The 24,359-nt window shown below is 41.9% G+C and overlaps 3 protein-coding genes across 4 annotated transcripts; 1 reads left to right on the top strand and 2 right to left on the bottom strand.

Moving 5' to 3' along the window:
* Positions 1–317: 317 nt before the first annotated feature.
* On the top strand, positions 318–1,025 carry LOC311143576 (ribose-5-phosphate isomerase-like; the record flags this gene model as incomplete). The annotated part of the gene is made up of 1 exon (XM_084179428.1): positions 318–1,025. The coding sequence occupies one exon, from the start codon at positions 318–320 to the stop codon at positions 1,023–1,025; it is 708 nt and encodes a 235-aa protein (XP_084035554.1).
* Positions 1,026–9,019: 7,994 nt separating this feature from the next.
* On the bottom strand, positions 9,020–10,232 carry LOC311143340 (glucagon-2-like). 2 transcript variants are annotated; one of them, XM_084179183.1, is made up of 4 exons: positions 10,156–10,232; positions 9,894–9,999; positions 9,621–9,749; positions 9,020–9,274 (listed from the first exon to the last, which is right to left on the bottom strand). In XM_084179183.1, exons 2-4 carry the CDS (start codon positions 9,986–9,988, stop codon positions 9,154–9,156), a joined length of 345 nt encoding a protein of 114 aa, XP_084035309.1. In that variant the 5' UTR covers positions 9,989–9,999; positions 10,156–10,232; the 3' UTR covers positions 9,020–9,153. The 2 variants fall into 2 exon arrangements, with proteins under 2 accessions (XP_084035309.1, XP_084035308.1); XM_084179182.1 differs by having other exon boundaries at positions 9,621–9,776.
* A 642-nt stretch (positions 10,233–10,874) lies between these two features.
* LOC311143444 (dipeptidyl peptidase 4-like) lies at positions 10,875–24,339 on the bottom strand. The gene is made up of 24 exons (XM_084179261.1): positions 24,253–24,339; positions 24,021–24,115; positions 23,847–23,921; positions 23,702–23,754; positions 23,511–23,583; positions 22,819–22,939; positions 22,562–22,716; positions 22,264–22,361; positions 22,011–22,140; positions 21,807–21,845; positions 21,613–21,711; positions 21,374–21,444; positions 21,204–21,257; positions 20,821–20,945; positions 20,504–20,554; positions 20,278–20,376; positions 15,579–15,648; positions 15,272–15,466; positions 14,928–14,982; positions 14,710–14,809; positions 14,517–14,575; positions 12,444–12,516; positions 12,149–12,222; positions 10,875–11,720 (listed from the first exon to the last, which is right to left on the bottom strand). Exons 2-24 carry the CDS (start codon positions 24,075–24,077, stop codon positions 11,613–11,615), a joined length of 2,034 nt encoding a protein of 677 aa, XP_084035387.1. The 5' UTR covers positions 24,078–24,115; positions 24,253–24,339; the 3' UTR covers positions 10,875–11,612.
* Positions 24,340–24,359: the final 20 nt, after the last annotated feature.

Here is a 24,359-nt window from a genome sequence, read left to right on the forward strand (position 1 = left end):
TCCGCTACACTCACAGCCACACCTGCCTTGTGAGCATGAGGTTGGATAAAGATGAAGTACACATGCTGAAGTCATTCAGTGCAGGAACTCAATTTGCCTGGAGGTAATACAATACAGTGAGGGAAAAAAGTATTTAATCCCCTGCTGATTTTGTACGTTTGCCCACTGACAAATAAATTATCAGTCTATAATTTTAATGGTAGGTTTATTTGAACAGTGAGAGACAGAATAACAAAACAAAATTCCAGAAAAACACATGTCAAAAATGTTATAAATTGATCTGCATTTTAATGAGGTAAGTCCCGGCGACAGACGGCATGGCAGAAGAGGCGAACAAACTAGCAATCTATGCCGCGGTGGATAACCATGTTCAGAACAACCAGGTAGTTGGAGTGGGCAGTGGATCCACCATCGTGTATGCTGTAGACAGACTAGCGGAGAGAGTTCGTCAAGAGAAGCTCAACATAGTGTGTGTCCCCACCTCCTTCCAGGCTCGTCAGTTAATTCTGCAGCGTGGTCTAACCCTGTCTGATCTGGATAGAAACCCTGAGCTGGACGTGGCCATTGACGGGGCAGACGAGGTGGATGCAGCTCTCACACTCATCAAAGGAGGAGGAGGCTGTCTGACTCAGGAGAAGATCGTAGCCGGCTGTGCCAAACACTTCATCGTAATTGCTGACTTTAGGAAGGACTCCTCGGCCCTGGGCCAGCAGTGGAAGAAGGGTGTTCCTATAGAAGTGATCCCTATGGCCTACACCCCCGTCTCCAGGGCTATAGCCAAGCGTTTCGGAGGGGAGGCAGTGCTCCGCATGGCCATCAGTAAAGCTGGTCCGGTGGTAACAGACAACAGTAACTTCCTTCTGGACTGGAAGTTTGAACACACTCACAACTGGAAGGAGGTTAATACAGCTATAAAGATGATACCAGGTGTGGTAGAGACAGGTCTGTTTGTGGGGATGACAGAGAGGGTATACTTTGGGATGGAGGATGGTAGTGTTCGTATCAGAGACCCCCCAGTCAACTGACCAGAGCCCTGCTCCAGCACCACCTGGAACCAACCACCATCAACCATCTCATCTCAACCATGACTGTAAGTCGCTTTGGATAAAAGCGTCTGCTAAATGGCATATTATTTTATTATTATTATAACCACAAGTGCCCTAATATTCTATCTCTGCCTGATCTGACGGACTCCGACTGTGATTGGTGTAAAAATAGTCACCTGTAATTTTGCCTCACACAGACACAACGTCACCTCAACATCTGTCTCTCATCATGACATGTACGGACCCAAATGGCACTACCTTTGACCAAGGCATATAGACCCATGGGGCTCTGGTCAAAAGGAGTGTAGTATGTAGGGATTAGGGTGCCATTTGGGACTGTCTTAAATAATGTCACTGTCATAAACGTCCAACCTGCATTGACTCACTGTGGCTGTAGCTAAAACTGCATTGACTCACTGTGGTCGCAGCTAAACCTGCATTGACTCACTGTGGCCATAGCTAAACCTGCATTGACTCACTGTGGCTGTAGCTAAACCTGCATTGACTCACTGTGGTCGTAGCTAAACCTGCATTGACTCACTGTGGCCGTAGCTAAACCTGCATTGACTCACTGTGGCTGTAGTAGCTAACAGGGTGTAGTAACATCAGTCAGTGGTGTGTTTTCTATTCTCTTTAGATAAACAGCAATCAGAGAGCTCTGGTGGTGTTGAACAAACCAGTCTGACAGCAGTGGTACAGTCCAAAGACTAAACCTCCTGAATCGTACCCTATCCCCTTTATAGCGCAATAGTTTTGACCCTATGGGGCACACTGACGCCAATGGTGCCATTTTGACCACTAGCTTGAACATCTGCTCTGTTTCTACTGAGAACTGTCTAACTGGTGTTGTCTGTGTGCCTGTCTGTCTCTAGTAGCCTGGTCCCAGATCTGTCTCTAGTAGCCTGGTCCCAGATCTGTCTCTAGTAGCCTGGTCCCAGATCTGTCTCTAGTAGCCTGGTCCCAGATCTGTCTCTAGTAGCCTGGTCCCAGATCTGTCTCTAGTAGCCTGGTCCCAGATCTGTCTATAGTAGCCTGGTCCCATATCTGTCTCTAGTAGCCTGGTCCCAGATCTGTCTCTAGTTGCCTGGTCCCAGATCTGTCTCTAGTTGCCTGGTCCCAGATCTGTCAAGCTAACAATGAGTGACGAGGAGTTGGTAGGATGGCCCAAACAGACTTGCTCTCAGGCTATGTCTCTGTTTGTCTAGTTGTTGCACATCGTTTCCGTTCATTGCTCAAGCCAGCCTTGTGGCATTCTCTTACCTAATACCAAAGTTGCAGGGCCTGGATTCACAAAACATTTCTTAAGGTTTTCAAAATCCAGACCCAAATGTCATCAGTTGTACTCAATGCATGGCTCACCTAGTCTCAACCTGCTTCAAAACAGCAGTAGAGGGGAAGTTGTGTGTGTGTGTGTGTGTGTGTGTGTGTGTGTGGGGGGGGGGGGGGGGGGTCACTTAGCAGGATGTTACAGTTTAGGATGTTACAGTTTAGCACCAGCTCTATGTCTAACTATTTATACCTTTCAATGCCAATATGACTGTGATGACAATTTGTAAGTCGCTCTGGATAAGAGCGTCTGCTAAATCACGAAAATGTAAATGTAAATGTAAATAAGTATTTGACCCCCTCTCAATCAGAAAGATTTCTGGCTCCCAGGTGTCTTTTATACAGGTAACGAGCTGAGATTAGGAGCACACTCTTAAAGGGAATGCTCCTAATCTCAGTTTGTTACCTGTATAAAAGACACCTGTCCACAGAAGCAATCAATCAATCAGATTCCAAACTCTCCACCATGGCCAAGAACAAAGAGCTCTCCAAGGATGTCAGGGACAAGATTGTAGACCTACACAAGGCTGGAATGGGCTACAAGACCATCGCCAAGCAGCTTGGTGAGAAGGTGACAACAGTTGGTGCGATTATTCGCAAATTAATCTCCCTCGGCCTGGGGCTCCATGCAAGATCTCACCTCGTGGAGTTGCAATGATCATGAGAACGGTGAGGAATCAGCCCAGAACTACACGGGAGGATCTTGTCAATGATCTCAAGGCAGCTGGGACCATAGTCACCAAGAAAACAATTGGTAACACACTACGCCGTGAAGCCTCCCGAGTGGCGCAGTGGTCTAAGGCACTGCATCGCAGTGCTAGCTGTGCCACTAGAGATCCTGGTTTGAATCCAGGCTCTGTCATAGCAGGCCGCGACCGGGAGACCCATGGGGCGGTGTACAATTGGTCCAGGGTAGGGGAGGGAATGGCCGGCAGGGATGTAGCTCAGTTGGTAGAGCATGACGTTTGCAACGCCAGGGTTGTGGGTTCGATTCCCACGGGGGGTATGAAAAAAATAAAAAATAAAAAATAATGTATGCACTAACTGTAAGTCGCTCTGGATAATAGTGTCTGATAAATGACTTAAATGTAAATGTGAAATGACTGAAATCATGCAGCGCCCGCAAGGTCCCCCTGCTCAAGAAAGCACATATACAGGCCCGTCTGAAGTTTGCCAATGAACATCTGAATGATTCAGAGGAGAACTGGGTGAAAGTGTTGTGGTCAGATGAGACCAAAATTGAGCTCTTTGGCATTAACTCAACTCGCAGTGTTTGGAGGAGGAGGAATGCTGCCTATGACCCCAAGAACACCATCCCCACTGTCAAACATGGAGGTGGAAACATTATGCTTTGGGGGTGTTTTTCTGCTAAGGGGACAGGACAACTTCACTGCATCAAAGGGACGATGGACGGCGCCATGTACAGTCAAATCTTGGGTGAGAACCTCCTTCCCTCAGCCAGGGCATTGAAAATGGGTCGTGGATGGGTATTCCAGCATGACAATGACCCAAAACACACGGCCAAGGCAACAAAGGAGTGGCTCAAGAAGAAGCACATGAAGGTCCTGGAGTGGCCTAGCCAGTCTCCAGACCTTAATCCCATAGAAAATCTGTGGAGGGAGCTGAAGGTTCGAGTTGCCAAACGTCAGCCTCGAAACCTTAATGACTTGGAGAAGATCTGCAAAGAGGAGTGGAACAAAATCCCTCCTGAGATGTGTGCAAACCTGGTGGCCAACTACAAGAAACGTCTGACCTCTGTGATTGCCAACAAGGGTTTTGCTAAGTCATGTTTTTCAGAGGGGTCAAATACTTATTTCCCTCATTAAAATGCAAATCAATTTATAACATTTTGACATGCGTTTTTCTGGATTTTGTTGTTGTTATTCTGTCTCTTACTGTTCAAATAAACCTACCATTCAAATGATAGACTGATCATGTCTTTGTCAGTGGGCAAACGTACAAATTCAGCAGGGGATCAAATACTCTTTTCCCTCACTGTATGACTTCACTTGAACATACTATACAGAACACAATGTCATCTTCATCTACACAAGTGACTTACTTACTTGATTACGACAAATACCCAGTATGACCCTTAGAGAATCGGAATATAAATAGAATTGAGTGGGCAGGCTTTAAAAAAAAAATTAACAGATGGTTTTTGATGCACTAGGTGACAGCTTAGAAAGGTATAGCATCCCAAAGCATGACATATATCTGGCTCATGTGACTAGTTTGTTTCCATGCCAGGAAGACCTAGGAAGTGATGCCTGATTGATCACTGATCCCTGCCAGGCTGCCAGGCTGTCATTGACATAGTATTGTCTATTGGTTTCCTCAAGTGTCCTTGCTGTCAGTGCTACATGGGGAAAATGTGTTATGATGCTAAATTAGCAGATGTGACACATCACGTCATTCCATTACCTGATTGTAACCCCTGGGTGTGTTTTCCCCTTGGTGATATGGCTGTGCTCAAGACTGATTGATTTGGGTTCCACCTCCGTGAACACAGGGTCTCTACTTGGACATGATGTCCTTGAAGAGTTACTCGTCAATTGACACAGGTTCTGTAATTATATATAATACAATTAAATGTATTATAAAAGTAAGGATTATATTTGCACAGAACATAGTATTTCCACTTAATTTTTGTTTATGGGTTCATATTATTATGTATCTTTATTGTAAGTGTTTAGATTTGGATATTTGAATAAAAATAATTATGGCAAGATTAATGATTTATATATATATATATATATATACAGTACCAGTCAAAAGTACCACACCTACTCATTCAAGAGTTTTTCTTTATTTTTACTATTTTCTACATTGTATAATAACAGTGAAGACATCAAAACTATGAAATAACACATATGGAATCATGTAGTAAACAAAAAAAAGGGGGGGGGGGGGGGGGGGGGGGGGGTATACAGAAGATAGCCCTATTTGCTAAAAGACCAAATCCATATTATGTCAAGAACAGCTCAAATAAGCAAAGAGAAATGACAATCCATCATTACTTTAAGACATAAAGGTCAGTCAATACAGAAAATGTCAAGAACTTTGAAAGTTTCTTCAAGTAGAGTCGCAAAAACCATCAAGCGCTATGATGAAACTGGCTCTCATGAGGACCGCCACAGGAATGGAAGACCCAGAGTTACCTCTGCTGCAGAGGCTAAGTTCATTAGAGTTACCAGCCAAATAAATTGCATCCCAAATAAATGCTTCACAGAGTTCAAGTAATAGACACATCTCAACATCAACTGTTCAGAGGGGACTGTGTGAATCAGGCCTTCATGATCGAATTGCTGCAAAGAAACCACTACACTAAAGGACACCAATAAGAAGAAGAGACCTGCTCGGGCCAAGAAACACGAACAATGGACATTAGACTGGTGGAAATGTGTCCTTTGGTCTGGAGTCCAAATTTGAGATTTTTGGTTCAAACCGCCGTGTCTTTGTGAGACACGGTGTGGGTGAACGGTTGATCTCCGCATGTGTAGTTCCCACCGTAAAGCATGGAGGAGGAGGTGTTATGTTGTGGGGGTGGCTTTGCTGGTGACACTGTCTGTTATTTATTTAGAATTCAAGGCACACTTAACCAGCATGGCTACCACAGCATTCTGCAGCGATACGCCATTTGGGCTTAGTGGGACTATCAATTGTTTTTCAACAGGACAATGACCCAACACACATCCAGGCTGTGTAAGGGCTATTTTACCAAGAAGGAGAGTGATGGAGTGCTGCATCAGATGACCTGGCCTCCACAATCCCCCAACTGGTACTGTATATATATACAGTGGGGGGAAAAAGTATTTAGTCAGCCACCAATTGTGCCAGTTCTCCCACTTAAAAAGATGAGAGAGGCCTGTAATTTTCATCATAGGTACACGTCAACTATGACAGACAAAATGAGGAAAAAAAATCCAGAAAATCACATTGTAGGATTTTTTATGAATTTATTTGCAAATTATGGTGGAAAATAAGTATTTGGTCACCTACAAACAAGCAAGATTTCTGGCTCTCACAGACCTGTAACTTCTTCTTTAAGATGCTCCTCTGTCCTCCACTCGTTACCTGTATTAATGGCACCTGTTTGAACTTGTTATCAGTATAAAAGACACCTGTCCACAACCTCAAACAGTCACACTCCAAACTCATCTATGGCCAAGACCAAAGAGCTGTCAAAGGACACCAGAAACAAAATTGTAGACCTGCACCAGGCTGGGAAGACTGAATCTGCAATAGGTAAGCAGCTTGGTTTGAAGAAATCAACTGTGGGAGCAATTATTAGGAAATGGAAGACATACAAGACCACTGATAATCTCCCTCGATCTGGGGCTCCACGCAAGATCTCACCCCGTGGGGTCAAAAGGATCACAAGAACGGTGAGCAAAAATCCCAGAACCACGCGGGGGGACCTAGTGAATGACCTGCAGAGAGCTGGGACCAAAGTAACAAAGCCTACCATCAGTAACACACTACGCCGCCAGGGACTCAAATCCTGCAGTGCCAGACGTGTCCCCCTGCTTAAGCCAGTACATGTCCAGGCCCGTCTGAAGTTTGCTAGAGTGCATTTGGATGATCCAGAAGAGGAGAGGATTGGGAGAATGTCATATGGTCAGATGAAACCAAAATATAACTTTTTGGTAAAAACTCAACTCGTCGTGTTTGGAGGACAAAGAATGCTGAGTTGCATCCAAAGAACACCATACCTACTGTGAAGCATGGGGGTGGAAACATCATGCTTTGGGGCTGTTTTTCTGCAAAGGGACCAGGACGACTGATCCGTGTAAAGGAAAGAATGAATGGGGCCATGTATCGTGAGATTTTGAGTGAAAACCTCCTTCCATCAGCAAGGGCATTGAAGATGAAACGTGGCTGGGTCTTTCAGCATGACAATGATCCCAAACACACCGACCGGGCAACGAAGGAGTGGCTTCGTAAGAAGCATTTCAAGGTCCTGGAGTGGCCTAGCCAGTCTCCAGATCTCAACCCCATAGAAAATCTTTGGAGGGAGTTGAAAGTCCGTGTTGCCCAGCGACAGCCCCAAAACATCACTGCTCTAGAGGAGATCTGCATGGAGGAATGGGCCAAAATACCAGCAACAGTGTGTGAAAACCTTGTGAAGACTTACAGAAAACATTTGACCTGTGTCATTGCCAACAAAGGGTATATAACAAAGTATTGAGAAACTTTTGTTATTGACCAAATACTTATTTTCCACCATAATTTGCAAATAAATTCATTAAAAATCCTACAATGTGATTTTCTGGATTTTTTTTCCTTATTTTGTCTGTCATAGTTGACGTGTACCTATGATGAAAATTACAGGCCTCTCTCATCTTTTTAAGTGGGAGAACTTGCACAATTGGTGGCTGACTAAATACTTTTTTCCCCCACTGTATACTGTATATATACTGAGCATACCAAACACTAGGAACACCTTCCTAAAATTGAGTTGCACCCCCCCCCCCCCACCCCACCTCCCCTTTTGCCATCAGAACAGCCTCAGTTCGTCGGGGCATGGACTCTACAAGGTGTCGAAAGCGTTCAACAGGGATGCTGGATGCTGGCCCATGTTGACTCCAATGCTTCCCACAGTTGTGTCAAGTTGGCTGGATGTCCTTTGGGTGGTGGACCATTCTTGATAAATACAGGAAAGCGTGAAAAACCCAGCAGCGTTGCAGTTCTTGACACAAACCGGTGCTCCTGCCACCTTCTACCATACCCCATTCACCCTCTGAATGGCACACATAAACAATCCATGTCTCAATTGTCTCAAGGCTTAAAAATCCTTATTTAACCTGTCTCCTCCCCTTCATCTACACTGATTTAAGTGGATTTAACAAGTGACATCAATAAGGGATCATAGCTTTCACCTGGATTCACCTGGTCAGTCTATATCATGTAAAGAGCAGGTGTTCTTAACGTTTTGTATACTCAGTGTATATATCCACACTATGATGTTGGAATAATACTGTGAAATTGTGAAGATTATGATAATGCCCTTTTAGTGTAAAAGTTCTTTGAAAAGACCGCCTGAAATTTCAGCCTGTTGTGGTGGGATGGAGTTTTGGCCTGCCTGGTGACATCACCAGGCGATAAATTAGTTAATATATCAATAAGAAAGAGAGTTCCAAAACTCTCTGCCAATAACAGCTAGTTTACAGTTTTCCCCTCCTCACTCAGACCACTCCCAGACAGTCCTCTCAAAATTCTTGCTTGATAAATTGTTCTTTGCTAAGAAAGCTTTTTGTTTCTTTTTGACAATTTTAAGTGAAAACAACCACAGTAAGGTACTTAATTGTTAGCCAGAAATGATTTGGTATTGAGCTAGAAAGGGCTGCATTGGACCTTTAAAACGTTTCTGCCCAAAATGTGCAATGTACAGACTACAGATTTTGGGCCAGTTTTACTAACAGTTTGCACCTGTAATTTTTAGGAGAGTGAAAATAAATCTCACTCTTAGGCTACTCTTTAACCATAATATCTTGTTCCTCTCCTTTTTTATCACTTTGAAAATCCTGCCCTTGATGTGTAAGTACAAAGTGAAGAATATAGACAATACATTGTCACCATTTTCTGTTAACAATCAAAAACATCAGCAATTGACAGACAACATAATTTCTTGTCAGGGGATTTATTAGCATGACCAGAGGAAGGACGATACAGGTTATAAAACATGAAATGAAACAGGGGGGTCATTCTGGATGAGTTGCATTCTCTCTTGACTGCAGGGACATAAGACACTGGGACTCTGTGGCTGAGTAGAGGAGCCCTACTCTCGTCTGCCTCGGCCATTCTTCAGCCAGGACACAAACTCCTTGGCTGCCTGGTCCTGCAGGTAGGAGCTCACGTCGCTCGTGTAGGTACCCTCTGCATGCCGTTTGATGGGACCACTGAAAACACATGGAGAGATTTTATAGTGTTGATAATAAGCAAATTGATTCACTGTGCATTGTTAAGCTGATGTAGTAAGGTTTTACTGAGCTGTAACATATATACAACCAAGATAATCACCAACATGCAGTAAATATATCCAGTATGTCATAAAAGTGTAGCAAAAGCTTATCTTCGGTTATAGCTCAGCAAAAACATTTGACATTTCACTCGACATCTCTTATTATAACTACTGCATTCATACAGTTTCAGTTTTAGCTGTCTCATATTGGAAGATGATCCACTGCATTGTGAAATGGAATGAGGAAGACTGACACCAGTAGGGAAGAAGAAAGAGACACTCACCCACTTCTCTTGGAGTTCATCAGCCACTGGACAAAGTCTTGTGCTCGTCTCGACTCGAGATATTTACTGTAGTCGTTAGAGAATGTTCCCTCTGAATGTCTCTTCATGTTTGAAAGCTCCCTTGGCTCACTAAACATAGAGTCCTCTGTCAATAGGCTGCAAAAAGACAAGTCAGCAGTTACAGGATGCTGATTCACAGAGAGATAGAGAGAGAGAAAGCCTTAACCTGAATGGTGCAGAGTTAAGAAGTTGCTCCGAGTTCAAGGCTCTTACCTAGAGTTGTCCTCTGTGTCCTCCTGTGGGATCTGCCAGCTGCTCTGAACAATGATCAAGAGCAGAAGTCCAGCGAAAGAGTGGGTGCCTTTCATCTTTTGACCTCCTAGACATTAGCAGAGAAAAGAGGACAAGTTGTTTAAAATGTCAGCAATTTCAGCCAAACAGCATCACAATAGAAGATAATATAATTCAGAGAAAATTCCTAATGGGAAATATTTCAGCGGTTGAAAATGAGTATTAGGGGTTTGGTGCTGCTCACCTGTGTTCCCTCTGTTGAGTGTCGGTGAGAAAGGGGGAGTCTGTGCCTGGCTGCCTGCTGTGCGTTGGTAGATGTCTTCTGGCTTCTCTCTCTCTGTTTCCCTGGAGTTGCTTCATGGTCCCTTCTAGGTCTGGCCAGCCTTTATATAGTTGAGATGAGTGACTGTGTACTCAGGTGGCACCCTCCTCACAGACACAGCAGCACGTTCGTTACTCTCAATCCATTAGTCAGAACTCGACTCAATGCACTGGATACATTTGCAGTCCATCTTTGTTTAAAAGGAGATGTGGAAATGTCCAGAGGTAAAAGCTGTCACTTAGGTGTCGAAATCAAACATGATTTCATCCTGTCCAACAAATCCAAATACTTATATAACCGTCTACCATCTGTGTTCAGATAACCTGGTTTGCACTGCAGGGTCAGTGTTTGTGGAAGAGAATATGAAGTTAAAATGTAAAACACCTCTTTCCAGCATATAATAATATACCATTTAGCAGACGCTTTTATCCAAAGCGACTTACAGTCATGCGTGCATACATATATATATATATTTTTCTTTTGTGTATGGGTGGTCCCGGGGATCGAACCCACTACCTTGGCGTTACAAGCGCCGTGCTCTACCAGCTGAGCTACAGAGGACCACATATAACTAAGTACCTAAGTAGAATTTAGTGAATTATCTGCTTTTTAGGTGATTAAGGCACAAATACAACGTTCTTCAGTTTTATATTCAGTTGTTTATTTGTTCAATACTCTTATGATCATATGCAAAACACACAGTCTGTATCAATAATATGTCCAGACTGAACAATCATATACCATAAGATCTTTTCACAATTTTCTAATAAGCCTACATATACACAATTTCCCTTTTTTTAACCTAATAAACATGATACGGTAGTGTATCAAACATGCTAGATAGATAACCAATTCCAAAATGTCTGTCAATATATGTTTTAACTTCATAGAGTTGTTTCTTTTGAACACATGTAAGGACAATTAACAGTTTCAAACCAGAAAATGGTTATAACCATTTTTAAATTCCTATACAGTTTACTTATATTTCACATACAATGTAAAATAAAACCAAGATTTGAACATTACACAACAAATTCAGTGCAGTAACAATTTTAACCAATATTACTGAAGTCATTGATATAAAATACCATTATACCAACATGCAATGGCTTTGAGTACATAGTGGTGGTCACATTTTTTCTTTGATCAGCACAATCATTTCATATCAAATACAAATAGTCAATACAAGCAACAAAATATTAATTACAGTATATAACTTATAAAAAAACTACAGACTTCAAAAGCATGGAATCCTCAGTCCAGAATATTAATAAGAACATAATTAAAGAAAAACTGTCAACATTTTTATTGTAGCAATATACTGTATAAATGCTGTCATACGGATACAATGAGAAGGCATCAAACTTCGTAAGGGGTTATTAGATCAACTTGGGTTTGACAAGACATTTCTGTAAGAATTGACTCATGTGGGTGTAGAGGTGATGGTAGGCAGATCCTCCAAGTCCGTGATCCCTGTCAGTGTACCACTGAAAATAATACAAAAAGACACAATTGCTATTATTCTAGATAAGGTGTAAGACATAGGTTAGACTCCAGGCTTCGCTCACAGGTGAAAGTCTGTAGCAGAGTCTAGATATAGCTCATAGATAGGTCATATATAGGTCCTATATCATAAATTATATCATAGATACGTATAAGATAGGTCAGTGTAGGACATCTAAAATGTCTTATAGACTGTAAAATGTGTGTAATTAAAGTTGTAACATACAGTACTAACTCCCCAAAATATCCTTGCACGTACTGTACTTAGCCCTGGGACTATCAGTTAAGGGCTTTATCAAACATGTAGATCAGAACCGATGAAGAGTATAAGACACTCCTCAGTCAAACTCCAAGTGCAACACGTCATCCCCACCGCCCCTCTCTGGTAGTCCTCCCCAAAACCAATATTTACCATCGCCTCAAAGTCAACTTGCTGGTCAACCAGGGCTTTGGAGATCTGTGCAGATTGCTGGAAGTGAACATTGTCTACAGGAAAAACAAACTGTTTGTAATACCTGCTTGAACAAGGAAGCATATGCATCAGTCAAAATACGATTAATCCTATTTTGCACAAGATCAGGAGCCTCTTAATGGCTATACTGATTACTGTATTCTATAGATTACACATTAAGAATACAACATTGTGTATGAGCGTGTGGTTGTTTAGAATGTAAAATACAGTATTTCACTGAAACAGAAACACATACCATCAGCTGTCCCATGAATGAGGAGATAGTCCACTGATTTGAAATTCTTTGCTCTACTTGTTACTGTGGAATTCTGTTGAATAGAAAGTTGTCTGTATGTGGACACAGTTATGGTTGACATACAACAGATTATGTGATGACTATCCAAATAAAGAGGGACCATGCTTTGTGATGTTTCCGATGTCTTTACCATAGAAATAGAATTAATAGAACTGGCGTGGAAGCTCTAACCTGGCAATTTGACTGGTAAACTCATGGGTACACTCACAATGGCTGCCTGGTATTGTGATGCATTAATTTCCATGGTAATTTGGAATGTTCTATCAACTGATACTCGAGGTCGATATTCACATAGTAATAAGGAATTACCCTCGACCACGCCCACAAATTGGGAAAAACAAACATTCTTTCCCATTGACCCCCAGTGTAAAAAATCCCGACCTACGGTTCGCAATGCTCCCACGTAGGGAAATAGAGCCTGCGAGAAGAGCACTGTGGCTTCAGGCTATTCGGCATGGGAGAGTGGGAACCTGGGCCCAGATTCACAAAACCTTCTTAAATAGAAATGTCTTCTTAACTGCCATTTTTTTCTTAACTATCAACTTAAGAAGAAAGTTAAGCAAAGTTGCTATTCCTCAAAAAGGTTCTTGTTTCTCCTTAAGCAAAAATTTCAGAATAAATTAGATTCTTGAAAATAAGGTTTTTGGAAATGTTCTTAATTCCAAGATAGCTAAACCCTTAAACTCAGGGCAGTGAGAGAATAAACTCATGAAAGCAATTGAACATGTTTAATTCACTCACAAATTCATCTGAAAGTTTCAGTATTGATTATTTTAAACCCAAGAACATGTTTTAGAACAGTCATCTCATGATTGCCATTGCTAGCTAGATAGCTAGCTAAATCGTTTGCCTAGCAACACACATCTTAAAAAGATTAGTAAGAAGCTATTTGAGAAGTTCATAAGAAAATCATTAAATCTTAAGATATTGTTGAGGAATTGCACCTACAAACTATCTTATGAACTTCTTATTATTTTCCTTAAGATGGTTCTTAAGTTTTTGTGTAAGAAGTGTTTTGTGAATCTGGGCCCTGGTGTCCAAGTAGGCTACACATAGCTATGTGTGGAAAACATTTAATCACAGGTAAGACATTTAACTTGTTTAGTATAGTTTGTTTGTAACGCCACTCACTACTTGTAGCTGTATAGTCCATTTGTTTGTGTTGTTAGTCTTGGCTAGCTTAATGTTCTGGTCGGTAGATAACTAGCACTCAGTCACGTGGCTGATAGAGCCATCATGTAAAGGGGCATAAGGGAAGCCCTACAATATTACATTTTTCTAAATAGTGAGAATGCCCGGGAGCAGGCAATGTTGAAAAGTAATCTTTAGACATGTTTTACTTTCTTAAATGTAGTTTTGTAATTTGACTAAAACAAACAGACAACAAGAAAATTGCATTAGAAAAAGTCAAGTTTTTGCTGTGAGCCAATGTGGTAATCTAGGTAACCACAGGTTATTTTATTTTCCCCACAGGTGGGCAGGGCCGCGACATTCTATCTAATACGGACTGGGACTATGCTGAATTGCCATGGTAATGCACAATGTTCATTTAAATTATACTAACTGTTGTGGCTCATGCAATGAATGCATTTATTGTAATGGCAGTTGAGTAGACTCAACAAATCACAGCACAAATTGAAGGGTACACTTCCTGCATGGGTCTAGGTTGAAGATGGGAAGGTTAAGACAACGTAATAATTCCATGCGGAAGCGTTCGAAAATAACCTGTATATTTTGAACCTAGCATGGGTCTAGGTTGAAGATGACAAAGGTTAAGACAACGGGATTCTAATGTCTCATAACTCTTTGCAACAATGGGTTGCTATGCTAGTTAGTAAGGGAGCTGGTAGATAGCAACAATGCTGGTCCCAGATTTGTGACGACATTGTCTTAATCTGTATATTTTTGACCTAGGCGTGGGTACACTCAAAATGGCTGCCAGTCCACCCATTATGCCATCATTGACTTGAATGGGGATGTCCGTTCTATTCATTCTATTTCTGTGGTCTTTACCTTGTAAGAGTCAGCATTCTCCTCCGGTTTACTCATATAGCGTTCAGTATACACCGAGTCTGGAAAAGGAATATCCAGATAGTGACTGAACTCATATAGGATGAAACAAACACTGGCTTTTGAAGTTTATGCATGACTAAATCTCAATTCTTACTATTTGACCTCTTCTACGATTATACGCACTGATACATACCATAATATTCCCACTTAGCTACTGGGGCAACTGCTATTCCACACTTGAAAACTCCACTTCCAGCACCCAAAGCCATCGACGTGACATAGCCACCATATGACTGAAAAACAGATTATTTCAAACCACATCAGTTATAGTTTAATTCAACAAATACTGTGTATTTACAACAACAGATTTATAAGAAATATTGTCAAAATCAAAGAGAATGTCCAACTTACCCAACCCCATATGGCTATACGTTCTTTGTCTATAAAGCCCATGTCAATAAATTTTCTAGTGACAAAAAAACAACATCTTTATTTGATCTGCTCTAGCTATATGTCATTAAAGTGTTGATCTCATCACAATCAAAAACTGACAGGAGCAGATTCAATTGATGAGACCTTTTTCAAGAACAACAGATAGCCCACTTTGGGATACTCCCAATTCGCATTCATTATCAGATATGAATACATTACGTCTTGTATTATTATTATTATTATTATTATTATTATTTGTACATATTGTTAAACAGATGTTATACTTTACACACTGAGGTCTCTGTACTTCAATGGTACTTTACCTTACGGCCGTTATTTGATCTTCCACTTCAAATGTTCCAAGACGTTGGTAGATAGAGTGCATTATTTTGTCACCTTGGTAACCGCTTCCCCTTCCATCGAAACTGGCCACTATGATCCCCTCCGTACTGGAGAGGTACGAACCCCAGTTCAGTCTGTAGCGATAATCTGATTTCTGACTACAGGGGCCACCATATCTGTAAGGTAAATCAGTATATCAACTTGACACAGTCACAGCTGACATAAAATGGCAGGGCTAATTAATACTCTGCAAATCCTCTTTAAAGATACTTAAGCCTATATACTTACACATCAATTAGAAGAGGGTACTTTTTGTTTTTTTGGAAATTGGGGGGTAACATCATCTGATACCATAGATCTGTTGGCAAAAGGTAGTGAAACATGAGGCAATTAGAAATACAGATGTAGGATCTTAATTTGATCACCCTGTTGCAGGAGAACTTTCCTGCAATGCAGGAAATTTAGAAATTGTAGTGTATTTGAGGTTTAAAAAGGCTTCTGAAGTTTGTAATTTACACTTTGAAATTTCAGACTTGATTTTCCCTTACAAAAAATGTTTCAACCCCTACACAAATGTCCATGAATTATAATCCATAAACGGGCCCAAATCCCCGTCATTTGAGTGAAGAAAAGACAGAGAAAAGGGGGGCGGGGTCGGGCTGCCTTCTGAGAATTCGTAGGCGAGTGAGTAAACTTCCACTACCATCCGTTCTATTGGCCAACATGCAATCATTGGAAAACAAAATGGATGATCTACGATCAAGAATATCATACCAACGGGACATTAAAAACTGTAATATCTTATGTTTCACTGAGTCATGGCTGAACGACGACACAAATAATATAGAGCTGGCAGGATTTTCCATGCATCGGCAGGACAGAGAAGCTACGTCTGGTAAGACGAGGGGCAGGGGTGTGTGTCTACTTGTCAATAACAGCTGATGCGTGATGTCTAATATTAAATAAGTCTCAAAGTATTGCTCGCCTGAGGTAGAGTACCTTATGATAAGCTATAGACCACACTATCTACCAAGAGAGTTCTCATCTATATTATTCGTAGCCATCTATTTACCACCACAAACCAATGCTGGCACTAAGACCGCACTCAACGAGCTACAGTGAGGGAAAAAATGCCAGGGACAAGATTGTAGACCTACACAAGGCTGGAATGGGCTACAAGACCATCGCCAAGCAGCTTGGTGAGAAGGTGACAACAGTTGGTGCGATTATTCGCAAATGGAAGAAACACAAAAGAACAAGTCAATCTCCCTTGGCCTGGGGCTCCATGCAAGATCTCACCTCGTGGAGTTGCAATGATCATGAGAACGGTGAGGAATCAGCCCAGAACTACACGGGAGGATCTTGTCAAGGATCTCAAGGCAGCTGGGACCATAGTCACCAAGAAAACAGTTGGTAACACACTACGCCGTGAAGGACTGAAATCCTGCAGCGCCCGCAAGGTCCCCCTGCTCAAGAAAGCACATATACAGGCCTGTCTGAAGTTTGCCAATGAACATCTGAATGATTCAGAGGAGAACTGGGTGAAAGTGTTGTGGTCAGATGAGACCAAAATCGAGCTCTTTGGCATCAACTCAACTCGCCGTGTATGGAGGAGGAGGAATGTTGCCTATGACCCCAAGAACACCATCCCCACCGTCAAACATGGAGGTGGAAACATTATGCTTTGGGGGTGTTTTTCTGCTAAGGGGACAGGACAACTTCACCGCATCAAAGGGACGATGAACGGGGCCATGTACAGTCAAATCTTGGGTGAGAACCTCCTTCCCTCAGCCAGGGCATTGAACATGGGTCGTGGATGGGTATTCCAGCATGACAGTGACCCAAAACACATGGCCAAGGCAACAAAGGAGTGGCTCAAGAAGAAGCACATTAAGGTCCTGGAGTGGCCTAGCCAGTCTCCAGACCTTAATCCCATAGAAAATCTGTGGAGGGAGCTGAAGGTTTGAGTTGCCAAACGTCAGGCTCGAAACCTTAATAACTTGGAGAAGATCTGCAAAGAGGAGTGGGACAAAATCCCTCCTGAGATGTGTGCAAACCTGGTGGCCAACTACAAGAAACGTCTGACCTCTGTGATTGCCAACAAGGGTTTTGCAACCAAGTACTAAGTCATGTTTTGCAGAGGGGTCAAATACTTATTTCCCTCATTGAAATGCAAATCAATTTATACGATTTTTGACATGCGTTTTTCTGGATTTTTTTGTTGTTATTCTGTCTCTCACTGTTCAAATAAACCTACCAAATGATAGACTGATCATGTCTTTGTCAGTGGGCAAACGTACAAAATCAGCAGGGGATCAAATACTTTTTTCCCTCACTGTATATAAGGCCATAAGCAAACAAGAAAATGCTCATCCAGAAGCGGCGCTCCTAGTGGCCGGGGACTTTAATGCAGGCAAACTTAAATCCATTTTACCAAATTTCTACCAGCATGTCACATGTGCAACTAGAGGAAAAACAACTCTAGACCACCTTTACTCCACACACAGAGACACATACAAAGCTCTCCCTCGCCCTCCATTTGGCAAATCTGACTATAATTCTATCCTCCTGATTCCTGCTTACAAGCAAAAACTAAAGCAGGAAGTACCAGTGACTCGCTCAATATGGAAGTGGTCAGATGACACGGATGCTACGCTACAGGACTCTTTTGCTAGCACAGACTGGAATATTTTCCGGGATTCATCCAATGGCGTTGAGGAGTATACCACCTCAGTCATCGGCTTCATCAATAAGTGCATCGACGACGTCGTCCAGACAGTGACCGTACGTACATATCCCAACCAGAAGCCATGGATTACAGGCAACATCCGCATCGAGCTAAAGGCTAGAGCTGCCGCTTTCAAGGAGCTGGACACTAATCCGGACGCTTATAAGAAATCCCGCTAAGCCCTCAGACGAACCATCAAACAGGCAAAGCTTCAATACAGGATTAAGATTGAATCCTACTACACCGGCTCTGACGCTCGTCGGATGTGGCAGGGCTTGAAAACCATTACGGAATACAAAGGGAAACCCAGCCGTGAGCTGCCCAGTGACGGGAGCCTACCAGACGAGCTAAATGCCTTTTATGCTCGCTTCGAGGCAAGCAACACTGAAGCATGCATGAGAGCACCAGCTGTTCCGGACGACTGTGTGATAACGCTCTCGGTAGCCGATGTGAGCAAGACCTTCAAACAGGTAAACATTCACAAAGCCGCAGGGCCAGATGGATTACCAGTACGTGTACTCAAAGCATGCGCGGACCAACTGACAAGTGTCTTCACTGACATTTTCATCCTCTCCCTGACCGAGTCTGTAATACCTACATGTTTCAAGCAGACCACCATAGTCCCTGTGCCCAAGGAAGCAAAAGTAACCTGCCTAAATGATTACCGCCCAGTAACACTCATGTCGGTAGCGATGATGTGCTTTGAAAGGCAGTTCATGGCTCACATCAACAGCATCATCCCGGATACACTAGACCCACTCCAATTCGCATATCGCCCCAACAGATCCACAGATTATGCAATCTCAATCGCACTCCACACTGACCTTTCCCACCTGGACAAAAGGAACACCTATGTGAGAATGCTGTTCATTGACTACAGCTCAGCGTTCAACACCATAGTGCCTACAAAGGACCCTGGGACTAAACACCTCCCTCTGCAACTGGATCCTGGACTTCCTGACAGGCCGCCCCCAGGTGGTAAGGGTAGGCAACAACAACATGTCTGCCACGCTGATCCTCAACACTAGGGCCCCTCAGCGGTGCGTGCTTAGTCCCCTTCTGTACTCCTTGTTCACCCACGACTGTGTGGCCAAACACATCTCCAACACCATCATTTAGTTTGCTGACGACAGAACAGTGGTAGGCCTGATCACCGACAACGATGAGAAAGCCTATAGGGAGGAGGTCAGAGACCTGGCAGTGTGGTGCCAGGACAACAATCTCTCCCTCAATGTGAGCTGATCGTGGACTACAGGAAAAGGCTGGCTGAACAGGCCCTCATTAACATTGACGGGGCTGTAGTGGAGCGGGTCGAGAGTTTCAAGTTCCTTGGTGTCCACATCACCAACAAGCTATCATGGTCCAAACACACCAAGACAGTCGTGAAGAGAGCACGACAACACCTTTTCCCCCTCAGGAGACTGAAAAGATTTGGCATGGGTCCCCAGAGCCTCAAAAAGTTATACAGCTGAACCATGGAGAATATCCTTACCGGTTGCATCACCGCCTGGTATGGCAACTGCTCGGCATCTGACCATAAGGCGCTACAGAGGGTAGTGCGTACGGCCCAGTACATCACTGGGGCCAAGCTTCCTGCCATCCAGGACATATATACTAGGTGGTTTCAGAGGAAAGCCCAAAAAATTGTCAAAGACTCCAGTCACTCAAGTCATAGACTGTTCTCTCTGCTACCGCACGGCAAGCAGTACCGGAGCGCCAAGTCTACGACCAAAAGGATCCTTAACAGCTTCTACCCCCAAGCCATAAGACTGCTGAACAATTAATCAAATATTTACATTTGTTTTTACACTGCTGCTACCCGCTGTCTATTATCTATGTATAGTCACTTTACCCCTACCTACAGTACATGTACAAATTACCTCGACTAACCTGTACCCCCGCACATTGACTCGGTTCCGGTGCCCCCTGTATATAGCCTCGTTATTGTTATTTTATTGTGTTACTTTTTATTATTTTTTACTTAAGTTAATTTGGTAAATATTTTCTTAACTCTTTCTTGAACTGCATTGTTGGTTAAGGGCTTGTAAGTAAGCATTTCACGGTAAGGTTGTTAATACCTGTTGTATTCGGCGCATGTGACAAATAAAGTTTGATTTGATTTGATTTCAAATTTCCTGTTGCTACAGGATTATTTATCTGATGTAGCAAACTGGCTTAAATTAAGATCCTACATATGTACATTTGATTTTGCATGGCATGATTTGATTGGATCCACCAGTCTCTAAAACTATCACTCACCAAATCCTGCTACCCTCAGGGTCCCACGCTGCATGGTTGGCATTTGGAATTCTTTTAGCATATCTTCAAGATCTTTGTTGTCACGAAGAACCAGGAGCTCTAAAACAAAACAACTTTATCAATTGAAAGTCAAATCAGAAGTTCCCCGTTTACGGTAAAGATTCATGAACCTGTATATTGCTCAGTTACAAAGAGTATCTTCATAGTAGTGGTACTTTTTGCATACCTTCACCTGAGCCTCTATTGTCCCTGAGCGTGAACAACGGTGTTCCAGGTCCTGTAAAGAAACAATCAGCACACACAATACAGTATGACATCACGTAGGCTAATTGTTCACCACATAACCTCAGGTACTAGGTCAGAACTGAGACTGTGTCAACGTCCCAAATGGCACCTTATTCCCTATGGGCCCTGGTCAAAAGTAGTGCACTACATAGGGAATAGGGTGTCATTTGGGACGCCTTCTGTATCACTCATTGATATTCTGCATGGATCATGAATGGGTTAGTGCTCAGGGTGTGAATGGGGAATGGGGTAACTGACCATAGCAGTCCATGCGGTAGAAGGAGGCATCATAGCTGAAGTAGGCTGAGTTGTACTGACACCTGTCCTTATACAGGCCACAGGTGAGGCACTGGGGAGCAGAGTGGCTGCTTCCGATCGTAACCCTGTCAAACAAACAAACAGACACAGGTTCATACGAGTTAACATCTCCGTCTGAATAACGCAAATATTTATGGAAGCAATTGAACATACTTTTATAGTTTATTTTGAATTCAGAATGATTAAGAATTTAGGGAAATCACTTGAAATGAAATATCCATGGGGATCATGAGAAACACATCAAAGACAATGTGGTCATAGTGATAGATAAATAGTAGGTTTACTCTATTTTGTTATTGAATTAAGCTAAATTGATTTCTTACTTGTATAGATTTCTCTGTCCAGGCTTTCCTTGGTACTCATTACTTACATAGTATCTGTGAGAAAAAAAAAGATAGTGAAGAAGCATTCTGAAGGAGCAACACACATGACATCGTTTATAATAATAATTTTCTAGTTCTTACATACATACGTCTTGTGCATCTGTACTTACATAGCGTCTTTGGTGAGTTTTGAAATGTAAATGACCTCCCACTTGCCTGCGGTAATGGGTGTTGCCTTGCCCTTTGGAATGATATACACTTTCATAGGTGTTGCATTCTGATATTGCTAACATTTACATGCAAGTAAGCATTTTATTGTACTGTGTACACAACGTGTATCTGTGCATAAAGAAAATAAACGTTGATTTGATTTTGATTAAACAATCACCTTGAGGTATAAAATACTCACATCTTTCACATGGTGAATGTGTTTATAACCGTATGTGTCACTCATCACTTTGTAGAAACTGATATGATCCATTGCAAACATAGGTTGGAGGGGAGCATACTGGAAAATTGAAATAATGTATTATCATAAACAAAATATTTCAGAACCTAGATTTAGTTATCATGTTTCTTTCATTGTACAGTATGTGAACTTACTTGGCCAACCCAACCAGTCTTGCTTATTTGTTCATATTTCTAAAATAAAAAAAATAGAAATTTATTAGGCCTATACAGTTACAGAATGCGTCACACAGTAACATTCCTGGTGTTAATGTTGAAAAACACATGATTCTCTGTTCCCTGAGTGCTGTTGTCTACCAATGAGCTCACCCACAGAGTCTGAGGTGAGGTGACAAGTACCTGGTTCTCATTCCAGTTGTTTCCATCAAAGTCATACATCTGTAAAAGGACATGGTTCTGCTTCCTCTTGGTCCACTGAACAGCGATGCGCTCATCCATCACCCAAGTGACTGAACTCAAATAGTGATCACTGGGAGAAAAACAACACAAAGCGACAGGTTTACATCACCCTTTTTACATGTGCATGACTATGACCATACTAGACTTTTTAAACCACTACAAATTTATATTAAAGTATGAGATTATACTGTACCCTGCACCAATGGAATCTGGCACCACCACCTGTGACCGTCTTGATGGATTTGTTGTGTCCACTACAAACAGCTTTGCCTTAGGATTAGTTGAGCCAGCCTTGATAGGAGATAACAGGCATAACAAAAACTATCTTCAAAAATCATGAGCATTTTTTAAGGGTACAGTACATATAATTCACATACTTTGTGTATAATCATGGTATATATTTGACCTATTACGTGCTATCTGTGGTATGTCTCTCATTCTTATGACATTCATACCATGCTTTAAAAAAGGCACATATGACAAAATCCCACCTTTGGGTATGGGACAACCACTGTTCTGGGGTATTGTCCATATCCATACAAAGAGTACTCGATCGTGTGGACCTCTGTGTCATTAAACTCAGCATAAGCCAGATACTTTCCAGTTGGTGACCACCATATTGCCTCATTCGATGAGAAAACCTCCTCTGAAAAAAGTGGAAGAAATCAAGTTACCCAAAAGCCTTGTGTGTGATGAAATCCACCTCATCCCTTCCCCCTAAAATGGGTCAATGCTACTCAATACCCACCCTCATATACCCAGTCAGGGGCACCGTTAAGAATCTGATTCTCTTTTCCATTATGGGTCACTTGTATGGCTTCAGCAGTGGCGTTGGGTTTCAAATAAACGTTGTAATTCCAGACGTAAGCCTGGCAGAGAGATCAGCAGTCAAGTTAATGTCAGCATTCCATTGACTTTAGTTTATACCAGATTATTTTGGTTGGTGCAGCAGCTAATCCCACTGTGTTTTGCATCTCTCTGGGCCAACGCCCATACTCGCCATTGGAGAGAGAGCAAATTATGGTGCCAGCAGTTTTCAAAAACTAGCAGAATACTAGTGAGCAGATGAACGATGCAATAGCAATGACATTAAATACACTCCAGACTCTTTTCTCATTATACACTTGTTATAATTACCAAGGGCCTCAGAGAACTCTTAGTCAGGTCGCAAATGTTGTTTTTTCAAATAAAATGTAGGTTATCATCTGATTTATTGTTCTGTTGTTGTTTGAAATTGTCCATGGATAGACTTGACTTTGTATTTTATAGTGTATACACATGACTTTGAACACCCTGTTTAAATCCCAAATGGCACCCTATTCCCTACATAGTACACTACTTCCCTATGGGCCCTGGTCCAAAGTAGCACACTAAATAGGGAATAGGGTGCCATTTAGCACACACTGCCCTAGATAGTGTATCAGACTGGTTTTTAATTACCAGTTTGTTTCCTGTTGGTGCCCAGGAAAAGTACTGCACAACTTGTGGAATGTTCACAGGATTGAGAAATGTTCTGGGAGAAAAAGATGGAAACATCAGGTCTTTAGTGATAGAGGAGTAGTTGAGTCTGGCTTTTCATTATTAGAATTTAACTGAAGACACTATCACTGAGGAAACAGAGATGTACTTACGAACTGTCATATTCATAGATGGAGTAAGAGGCTGTGAATGAATGTCTCCATTGCTGTAAACACATTATACAGTAAATCAGTGTTGTGTATTAAAAAAGACACCCCATGATCAAACTAAAATATAAACAATCATTCAATATATTACCTTGGAGTAGTTGCTCTCAAAGCAGATATATTTCCGATCAGCAGAAATAATATAGTCTGTGGCATCCACTTGTTCCTATGACATAAAAATGTAAAATATAAAATGTCAATACATTATTAGCTTTGAAATATACTACGGGTGATTAAAATGCTCTTTGCATGAAAAATATCTTACAAATGTTTTGTTGCTTATATATTCAAAGAAATCCCCTGTTTCAGCATTGTGAAGCATAATGTTGCCTTGTCTCGTTTTATGCACGTATTCGTTATCTATAGGAGAATAAGACAGAAATGTAACTTTTTGAGACATGATCAAAACGCAGTCACTTTAAAATCAAAACAGATAATGACAAGGAATGCATGCATATGCTTTTGGAAGCAATTGAATAAACAAAACAATGAAATACCTGATATCCACCGCAAATTATATATTTTATACCTAATTGTGTCATTGAAATAATCTGCCAGGGTAAAAGGCCTCTTGGGGCCTCCGTCCTCTCCTGAAACATGACAA

Source organism: Coregonus lavaretus, assembly GCF_964263955.1.
Source record: "Coregonus lavaretus genome assembly, chromosome: 16".
In the NCBI taxonomy this organism is placed as follows: Eukaryota; Metazoa; Chordata; class Actinopteri; order Salmoniformes; family Salmonidae; genus Coregonus; species Coregonus lavaretus.

What these genes read in the sequence shown, in the direction of transcription:
- LOC311143444 (XM_084179261.1), bottom strand. Translation starts at nt 24,077, where the DNA reads ATGCTTCACAATGCTGAAACAGGGGATTTCTTTGAATATATAAGCAAC. An exon ending in AGAATGCTGACTCTTACAAG is followed by an intron (nt 12,517 to 14,516) that starts GTAAAGACCACA and finishes TCTATTCAACAG; the next exon opens with AATTCCACAGTAACAAGTAG. An exon ending in AAGTTGACTTTGAGGCGATG is followed by an intron (nt 11,721 to 12,148) that starts GTAAATATTGGT and finishes TATTATTTTCAG; the next exon opens with TGGTACACTGACAGGGATCA.
- LOC311143340 (XM_084179182.1), bottom strand. Translation starts at nt 9,988, where the DNA reads ATGAAAGGCACCCACTCTTTCGCTGGACTTCTGCTCTTGATCATTGTT. An exon ending in GACACAGAGGACAACTCTAG is followed by an intron (nt 9,777 to 9,893) that starts GTAAGAGCCTTG and finishes GTCTTTTTGCAG; the next exon opens with CCTATTGACAGAGGACTCTA. An exon ending in ATGAACTCCAAGAGAAGTGG is followed by an intron (nt 9,275 to 9,620) that starts GTGAGTGTCTCT and finishes ATGTGTTTTCAG; the next exon opens with TGGTCCCATCAAACGGCATG.